Source organism: Labrus bergylta, chromosome 1 (genome assembly GCF_963930695.1).
Source record: "Labrus bergylta chromosome 1, fLabBer1.1, whole genome shotgun sequence".
Taxonomy (NCBI): domain Eukaryota; kingdom Metazoa; phylum Chordata; class Actinopteri; order Labriformes; family Labridae; genus Labrus; species Labrus bergylta.
The window spans coordinates 36,661,710-36,671,709 of NC_089195.1; the positions used below are offsets into that span (position 1 = coordinate 36,661,710).

The 10,000-nt window shown below is 44.1% G+C and overlaps 2 protein-coding genes across 2 annotated transcripts in view; one reads left to right on the forward strand and one right to left on the reverse strand.

Moving 5' to 3' along the window:
* Positions 1 to 8,781, reverse strand: part of aplf (aprataxin and PNKP like factor) — a 14,733-nt gene extending 5,952 nt beyond the window's left edge. The window contains 6 exon segments of the mRNA XM_065955543.1: positions 148 to 384; positions 2,525 to 2,708; positions 4,310 to 4,485; positions 7,383 to 7,454; positions 8,334 to 8,469; positions 8,641 to 8,781. Of these exon segments, the coding sequence (XP_065811615.1) occupies positions 148 to 384; positions 2,525 to 2,708; positions 4,310 to 4,485; positions 7,383 to 7,454; positions 8,334 to 8,426 (762 nt within the window). The 5' untranslated portion in view covers positions 8,427 to 8,469; positions 8,641 to 8,781.
* A 595-nt stretch (positions 8,782 to 9,376) lies between these two features.
* LOC136180523 (F-box only protein 48) overlaps positions 9,377 to 10,000 on the forward strand; it is a 6,902-nt gene continuing 6,278 nt past the window's right edge. Inside the window, exon 1 of the mRNA XM_065960557.1 lies at positions 9,377 to 9,467. The gene's annotated coding sequence lies outside the window, so the exon portion shown is untranslated. The remainder of the gene's footprint in view (positions 9,468 to 10,000) is intronic.

Below are 10,000 nucleotides of genomic sequence, written 5' to 3' on the forward strand. Positions count from 1 at the left end.
CTTTTTAGGTCGGGTACCAATCACTTCTATCTGAACCACTTCTCTTGCCCGCTTCCATCGCTGCAACACCTGTTGACCTGATAACTGCTCTCATATCTGACAAACCGAGGGGCGTCCAAAATGGCCGTGTGGGGGCGTGTCTTAAAAGCGCCTACCTTCTCTGGTCCAAACAAATCCAGAGCATTCAGGAGCAGAATCTAAAGTTAGAAGGAGGGACATACTGGCTGCTGCGTTGTTGTTCATGATCCATGTGGTACCTTTAGGGCTGGAGGAAGAAGCTGCTGCAGCCGCCATCATCCACGCAGGTAAAACTCTCCTCTTGTGTTTGAACGGACTGACTTCACCTGGAGCAGCCTTCCTTTCTGTAGGTGGAGGCGACTCTGTCTGCATGATGGGGGGGGGGGGGGACGACAAACAGATATCAGCTGCTGCAAGAACTAAAACTGATCCAGGTTTCAGATCCTGGTCAAGACTTCCTGCATGTCCAACACTGCTGTCTAAACATTTAGTTACAGAAGGTTTCTTCAGTCTGAAATGGCGGCGATGTAACTCTCTCGGGGTAACAGTCGTTTACTTGTTGTTGGGCCACGCAGGCTATAGAACAGTCAGGCAGTGGACTTGGGCCTGCACCTCTGTAAAAGCCTCATTTGAGTTATTCACTGAGATCACAAAGAGGCCTAAAAAGGACTCTTAATCCCAGAATCCCCTGCGGTACTTCACACCTACGTGTGAAGTAAAGGGGGGACCGGAACCTCTCTCTCCTCATTGGAGGGGACTGAGGTAGACCCCCATGGAGCAGGCCAGGCTACAAAACTCTGAGACTTCCATTGCTCGCTCTCTTTCACGCGCTGACCTTCGGTGCTCGGAGACCCAAGAAGATCTGCCTGTTTCCTGCAACAATCTTCCTTTGTTTAAGTTTTGGCGCGCAGGGTAATCCGCGGCGGCAGTGTTCTAATTCCGAGCTCGGATTGTCCAGTGAACACATCTCAGTTTTCTCGGAGAGCGGTCAGACTATAACAGATTATCAGAAAGATAACGGTCTTATTCCGTCCTGCAACGAAAGGACATCAAAGGACATCTTTCCACTCGACGGAGAACCAACGAAAGCCGCTCTCGCCGTAAGGGACCCTCGCCGCCATCAGACGCCTCTGCACCAGGACGGACAGAAGATCTGCTCCATCGCCGGACTCTTTTTCCTTTCACCAATCGCGGACAAAGCGATTCACAAGTGAGGCTTAATTAGGTGTGGGCAGAATTAGCTTTAGAGAGTGTTTTTAACAATTGTTGATCAAAGCAGAAACTGTAATTTTTATCTTTGTTGGACCTGCGTCCTGAGTTTTAAACTGTTTAAAACTCTTGTTGTTTCGGACCGCTGCGTCCTATATGTGTTTAGCGTAACAGCGTTATAACCGGGTAATTACTCTTCTGATCAGAAAGGCCAGTGTAAGCGTATTAACCTGAATTCGGCTATTGGTTTGTTTCTGTGAATGAAGGGAATTACTCCGAGTTGTGGCGCGGGAGTCGGACTGTGATCCGGCCTCTTCAGGCACGCATTTCTCTCTTTTATTCTCTTTTATTTCCCTCTACGAACATACACACACATATTCCTGTGTAAACGTACATCTGGAGACCAACTCCACCACCGCGCCATTACGCACAGAGATCTATACACTCGCGGCTATCCAGACGCCTCAGAGACACAGACTGTGTAGGGCCGAACTCAGTCTCTTTTAGACCTTAAGGCCACATTTAGGCCTTTGTTAGTGTGCGCCATCGGAAGGGCGACCACGTGGGACGAAGTAATCTTCCCCCCCCTTCTCTCTCCCTTTCATCCACACAAGCACAGCACCCAGGTCTTTGTTAGGTTTGCGCCATCGTGAACGACCACGAGGGTACGAAGCCATCTCCCCCCCTTTCTTCTTCCCTCTCTCTCTCTCTCTCTCTCTCTCTCTCTCTCTCTCTCTCTCTCTCTCTCTCTCTCTCTCTCTCTCTCTCTCTCTCTCTCTCTCTCTCTCTCTCTCTCTCTCTCACACACACACACACACCCCTTCCACAAGCCTTTGCTTGATAATGTTTGTTTCTTAGATTAGTTTATAATAGTTATTTGTTTTAATTAAGTTCATTGATTTTGGATTGATGTTGCTTTGTTTAAATAAATTCTGTTATAATTTAGGAGAGCAGTTGTTTGTGGTTACTGGTGTATTTACATTGTGATATAAGCTGGGTGCGAAGGCTTTGTGTACGGATTTCACGCCTTCAATTTATTAAATATAGTTAATTCATTATTAATAATATTAGTAATTAAATAACTAATGTGAGACTGATTTGAGTGATATTTTGGTTATATTTACCTGATTACAGGTTGGTGCCCCAAAACGAGATTAAACATAGTTTAATGATATTTTATTTATATTATTAATAATTAAGTATAATTATTAAAGAATATAACCAAAGTTGACTTGATACAACCCCAACATTGTTTTCTGGTCTAATTTTTAACTGTACGGGTCTAAAGTTTACAAACCTTGTTCAGACTCGTGGGCAGATCTTCAGATTCCTCGATGTGTAACGGAGCAGCTGCCTCAGGCTCCTCCTGAGGCTGTTCTCTGTCCTGACCAATAGGAGGAGGAGGAGGCTCCACATCTGGCTGAGGTGAAACCGGACGTTCCTCTTCTTCTTCTTCTTCTTCTCCAAACAGCTGGCTGTTTCTAAAGGAAGTGATATTTGAAAGAACGACAGAAGGAAAGATAATTTAATATAACGAGAGAATAAAGTCTGAACAGTTCAGGAAGAAGTCAAACTGTCAGGAGAAACACGTCTGACGATATTCTGAGGGGGGCGCTGTACTTTGAGTCCGTGGTCAGAGGGACGATATCAGCCGGCCGCGTGCACTTACACGAGGAAGAAAGTCATTTCTGCTGATACGTTTTCTAAAGTGTAACTTCATTTGATTCATGCAGCTTCCTGCTCTCCTGATGGTCTCCTTCAAAAATGACTTTTTCTCATCATCATAATTCGATTGTTGCCCCTTAACTTTACAACTTTAACATCAAAACATGACCAATTTTTGATCTTATGATGACTTTGTTCACATGAAATTACAAATGTACTGTCGTCAGGGATGTGCGCGTTTAGTCGACTAAACGGTTAACGCCATCATCTCCGCTCGTCGGCACCAGAGTTACGTCAGCTGAACGACTTATTCATATTTTCTTCTTCTCCTTCGATGGCGCTCAAATGTTAGCAGGGGCTGTAGCCACAGACGGGCAGTAGCTCCGATTAACGGGCCTGCGCTCCTCGCTCTACTTCCTGGATGTAAACGAGCACAGTGAACGGACAACATGTTGTAGGAGCGGAGCGGGTGGGAGTGTTTTGATCTAGAAGATGTTATGGTATAACTGATATTAATTCTTCACGAGTCAGGGCTCGACATTATAACTGGCCCAGATGAATGATTGATAGAGTCAGCACGTTCAGCTGGTTCCGCTCGGTCCAGTTCAAATACTGCCTGACAAAAGAAAAATAGACAGTAACACGTTCTGAATTTCACAGCGCTCTCCTGTCATACCGGTGTTTTGTCAGTAATTATCTTAAAAACGTTGCGCTGGAACACGTTAAAGTTAAAGACTAGATCCTGCTAAAGATCAAAGTAATTCACAAAGCATCTTAGCCCTTAAGAGAGCTCCTAAAGTAAAGATGTAAGGATGAAGAGTTTCTCACAGAGAACAAAGAAGGAGAGATTCAGATCTATCACAGCCTCATATTAATATCAGATTAAGTAGACTCTTACAGTTAGCAGCATGGTGAATAAATATAAGTTTATAATTAGAGCTCAATTAATGAAATAAAAGTTGTAATTTAATCTCGCATCAGAATGGTTCAAGAGTAAATTGGTGACTGTTATTCTTCAAATCAAAAGTAAAGTTCCTGGGCCAGTGATCTTTGAAAACCAGTGGCCCATTTAGCTTAATGTCAAGCCCTGCTTGTATCAGCTGGTTTGAACAGAGGAGACATGAGCTCCAGTGACCTTCTCTGCTCCTTTGATCTTCAATCAGAGCGTAACTCTCAGAGCGTAACTCTCAGATCATGACGACGACACTCGTCTCATTTCTCCCTCATTTTGCCTCTTCCTTTTATGTTGAGTCAACAGACAACATTTAAATGAGACGGCGTTTGACCCGCCTGCTCTGTGAAGACAAAAGACACGAGGTGCAGCCTCTTCTGTCTGGATTTAATTATCGTCTCAGACGCCGTGGGCAGTGAAGGAGAGTCCTGTTTTGATCTTGGAGTGCTTTTAGAGCGCTCTTACCTGGGAGTGCGTTCTTCTTCTTCTTCCTCTCCGCCCACGGCCACCACCTCGTACATGAACTGCCCGGGCAGCAGAGAGAAAACGTCTCCATGACGGAGAGGGTACCAGGAGCCTTTCTGCAGAGGTCGAGGGTCATCGGCCGGGGACGACTGCATGAAGCACGGGTTGAAGTGGGTCTGAAGATAAAGAAACAAAAATCTCAGGTAAATGTTTCATATGGGGACGGGGGACGGGGACGGGGGGAGACGGGTGATGGGGTAGAGACTGTGGGGTGACATGCAGCAAAAAGGGTGGAGGTCAGATTCGAACCCCTGACGGCTGCGCTAGGACCACCGCGGGCGTCACAACCACCACCACAGTGACCCGTGACAGGACTCCATCCCAGCAGTCCAGACGGGGAGGTTATGAAGTGAAACAGAATTGATCTGCCCCCCCCCCCCCCCCCCCGGGTGTGATGTCATAAGGTCAATGTGTGAGGTCAATGTGTGAGGTCAATGTGTGATGTTATAAGGTCAGTGTGTGATGTCATAAGGTCAGTGTGATGTCATAAGGTCAGTGTGATGTCATCAGGTCAGTGTGTGATGTCATAAGGTCAGTGTGATGTCATAAGGTCAGTGTGTGATGTCATAAGGTCAGTGTGATGTCATCAGGTCAGTGTGATGTCATCAGGTCAGTGTGTGATGTCATCAGGTCAGTGTGTGATGTCATCAGGTCAGTGTGATGTCATCAGGTCAGTGTGATGTCATCAGGTTAGTGTGTGATGTCATCAGGTCGGTGTGTGATGTCATCAGGTCAGTGTGATGTCATCAGGTCAGTGTGTGATGTCATCAGGTCAGTGTGTGATGTCATCAGGTCAGTGTGTGATGTCATAAGGTCAGTGTGATGTCATCAGGTCAGTGTGATGTCATCAGGTCAGTGTGATGTCATCAGGTCAGTGTGTGATGTCATCAGGTCAGTGTGATGTCATCAGGTCAGTGTGTGATGTCATAAGGTCAGTGTGATGTCATAAGGTCAGTGTGTGATGTCATAAGGTCAGTGTGTGATGTCATCAGGTCAGTGTGTGATGTCATAAGATCAGTGTGATGTCGAGGTCAGTGTGATGTCATAAGGTCAGTGTGTGATGTCATAAGGTCAGTGTGATGTCATAAGGTCAGTGTGTGATGTCATCAGGTCAGTGTGATGTCATCAGGTCAGTGATTGATGTCATCAGGTCAGTGTGTGATGTCATCAGGTCAGTGTGTGATGTCATAAGGTCAGTGTGTGATGTCATAAGGTCAGTGTGTGATGTCATCAGGTCAGTGTGTGATGTCATAAGGTCAGTGTGTGATGTCATAAGGTCAGTGTGTGATGTCATCAGGTCAGTGTGTGATGTCATCAGGTCAGTGTGTGATGTCATCAGGTCAGTGTGTGATGTCATAAGGTCAGTGTGTGATGTCATCAGGTCAATGTGTGATGTCATAAGGTCAGTGTGTGATGTCATAAGGTCAGTGTGTGATGTCATCAGGTCAGTGTGTGATGTCATAAGGTCAGTGTGTGATGTCATCAGGTCAGTGTGTGATGTCATAAGGTCAGTGTGTGATGTCATCAGGTCAGTGTGTGATGTCATCAGGTCAGTGTGTGATGTCATCAGGTCAGTGTGTGATGTCATCAGGTCAATGTGTGATGTCATCAGGTCAGTGTGTGATGTCATAAGGTCAGTGTGTGATGTCATCAGGTCAGTGTGTGATGTCATCAGGTCAGTGTGTGATGTCATAAGGTCAGTGTGTGATGTCATCAGGTCAGTGTGTGATGTCATAAGGTCAGTGTGTGATGTCATCAGGTCAGTGTGTGATGTCATCAGGTCAGTGTGTGATGTCATCAGGTCAGTGTGTGATGTCATCAGGTCAGTGTGTGATGTCATCAGGTCAGTGTGTGATGTCATCAGGTCAGTGTGTGATGTCATCAGGTCAATGTGTGATGTCATCAGGTCAATGTGTGATGTCATCAGGTCAGTGTGTGATGTCATAAGGTCAGTGTGTGATGTCATCAGGTCAGTGTGTGATGTCATCAGGTCAGTGTGTGATGTCATAAGGTCAGTGTGTGATGTCATCAGGTCAGTGTGTGATGTCATAAGGTCAGTGTGTGATGTCATCAGGTCAGTGTGTGATGTCATAAGGTCAGTGTGTGATGTCATCAGGTCAATGTGTGATGTCATAAGGTCAGTGTGTGATGTCATAAGGTCAGTGTGTGATGTCATCAGGTCAGTGTGTGATGTCATCAGGTCAGTGTGTGATGTCATCAGGTCAGTGTGTGATGTCATAAGGTCAGTGTGTGATGTCATCAGGTCAGTGTGTGATGTCATAAGGTCAGTGTGTGATGTCATAAGGTCAGTGTGTGATGTCATCAGGTCAGTGTGTGATGTCATAAGGTCAGTGTGTGATGTCATCAGGTCAGTGTGTGATGTCATCAGGTCAGTGTGTGATGTCATCAGGTCAGTGTGTGATGTCATCAGGTCAGTGTGTGATGTCATCAGGTCAATGTGTGATGTCATCAGGTCAATGTGTGATGTCATCAGGTCAGTGTGTGATGTCATAAGGTCAGTGTGTGATGTCATCAGGTCAGTGTGTGATGTCATCAGGTCAGTGTGTGATGTCATAAGGTCAGTGTGTGATGTCATCAGGTCAGTGTGTGATGTCATAAGGTCAGTGTGTGATGTCATCAGGTCAGTGTGTGATGTCATCAGGTCAGTGTGTGATGTCATCAGGTCAGTGTGATGTCATCAGGTCAGTGTGTGATGTCATAAGGTCAGTGTGATGTCATCAGGTCAGTGTGTGATGTCATCAGGTCAGTGTGATGTCATCAGGTGGATATTACTGTGTGAGAGTTTGTTAAAGTGAAATGAGACATTCAGAGATGCAGCAGTGAGACTACAGGGAGACACTGAGGACGAGTATCTACGGAGAGCCTGAAGGGACAAACATGAGGTTAATGTGATGAACTCGTTCATGCTCACAGCTCTGATACTTCTGTACAAAGCTGTCCTCCTCCGCTGCTCTCTGCAACACAGAGGAAACAAACAGAAAGACAAACGTACTGGTTTGAGGCGCAGCTGTCCGTTCAGGTTCTCCAGCAGCCCGTGGTTTCTGGACACTCTCCGATCGCTGACCTGAGAGCACGTGAAGAATAAAAACAGGGCATGAGCTTCAGCAGGAAATGATTCAGATCAGATGTGTGTTAGACGTCTGACGACTCCGTCAGGACGACTGATCCAAGGAACATCAATCTGCTTCATAGCAGGATAAAGAGTGAGAGTATTCAAAAGATAAAACATGATGAGATAAAACTGAAGAATCATTTTAAACAAAACAAAAGGTGCGGCGAGGGAATAAATACGGGAGGAGACGAACTGAATCATTCTCTTCCAGATCAAAGATGCATCACTTATTGGACAACACCTGAAACTGAAACGGGTACCATGGTTACCAGATCGTGATATCTGCATAGTGATGTTTAATCTTTGATGGATCAGAGCTTTAAAGAAAACCCTGTACACCATCAGAGACTACACCAGGTGTTAGAACCAGTCCAGCTGCTCCCATGTTCCCAGGACGACAGCGCCCCCTGGTGGTTCAGAGGGAGAGCTGCGATCCTCCAGGAGCCTCTGGGTGTGATTACATCACGCACACACATCATTATGTTAACCCATAGCCTTCATACCTTAGTTCACTTGATGGTGAACAAAAGATATTTGAGTGAGTGAATGTTATCTCTAAGACTCTTTTTAAGAACTCACATGTTTTTTATTTGACACATGTCCCCTTTAAGGGCTTACACACTGTTAAGTCGTCCATACATGTTTGTCTTCAGTTCAGTTCAGATTCTTATTGGACCAAACACTTCTTGATTTAGTTTCATTTTGTGGACATAAGTTTAAAGAAGTTAAATCGCAAAATGTTTAAAAATCACAATGATACCGAATCGTGACTCAAAGTATCACATCGGGGCTTCTGGTGAGTCCCACCCCTCATACATAAACCGGACTTACTCCCAGGAAGGGACCCCTGCCCAGCACCGTGTCCCCCGGCGGCAGGTGGATGGGACCCCCGCCGTGCACCGGGACGAGGTGGAAGCCGGACATCAGCTCAGCAGGCGGGCCTGGAGGGAGCTTCAGCCCGGGGTATCTGGAGGTGATTGTATAAAACACAAAACCTGACACATTATAATTCAGTGCACTGGATTGTAAAGTTTATTCTGTTCATGAAATGAGCTTTAAAGAGCGTTTCTAACTTTCTTTCATTCAGCTGATAATGTCCTACAAAGACGTTTTTTGTCAAACTTTTCTCTCTGCCTACCTGCTCAGGTGGTCAACAGGAGTATAAACTGTCACTCACTGTTTTGGAAGTCAAGGCGAAAGGACAGAGAAATGTGTGTTTTCATGGATAAGTCTGGGCAAGTTTAGGATGTCCGCCAAAGACAGTTCAAAACTTCCGGGATGCGAGTGGCGCATGCGCAGTAGGCAGGAGGCAATGGCGATTTACAAAATAATATAAATCGTTTTGTTTTTTTTTATTTATCGTGAGTAGAGGAGGTAGCCTACACATCACAATTTAAAAAATGGGCATAAATGAATTAGAATTATTGTACTGCTTTACTTTGTATAATAATATTTTTTTTTATTTGTAGCACAAATTTTATAAATGTTTACAACTAAACCCAATCGCAAACGAGATGGTCCATGTCAAGGGGATTATTCTAATGAATTAAAATACGACTAAATGACTCCTATATACTTACAGCATAAATGTTACAACGTAAATAAAGATGCGTCAAGTTACCGGATGTTTTGTTTAAAAATGTTGATGGCTTGATCTGAAGGTAAAAAAAAAAAAAGGTTGTTTCGGGAAACTATGCGATTAAATGTATTTTGTCTTCGCATGGGTACCATAGACTGTAATAGATGGGTACGTGTATTTTAAAAGAGCCGACCGTCTACAGAAACACTGTACAGAAAATATATATATTAGTGTTTTATTTTGAAAACGTTTTTTTTCTGTTTCCTACGTCTTTCACGCATGCGCTCTTGGTCAGAAAACAGAGTGACGTGTGCTGTGTGTGTAAACAGCCGTTGAGACATTTAAACAGTCAGCTGTCAGACGGACACGAAGCGAGCTCACTGCCGGTGAGAAACTGATATTTAATCTTCACTATATCGTCTTTTGATTTTATTTTCCGGCTGGTTTTAACTGTGAGCGACATTCTGTGACATATGTTGTTATTTGGCCTGAAAACTACAAAAGCCAGGAGAGTTTTCCGTCGCTGTTTAGCTAGCTAACGTAAAGCTAGCGTGGAGCTAACGGAGCAGCCCGTGGACTGAGGGTGTTACCATGAGAGCAACACTTAAATATATATAAATATATATATATATACACACACAATAACACTTAAATATATATATATATAAGTGTTACCATGAGAGCAACACTTAAATATATATAAATACACACAATAACACTTAAATATATATATATATAAGTGTTACCATGAGAGCAACACTTAAATATATATAAATATATATATATACACACAATAACACTTAAATATATATATATATAAGTGTTACCATGAGAGCAACACTTAAATATATATAAATATATATATATACACACAATAACACTTAAATATATATATATATAAGTGTTACCATGAGAGCAA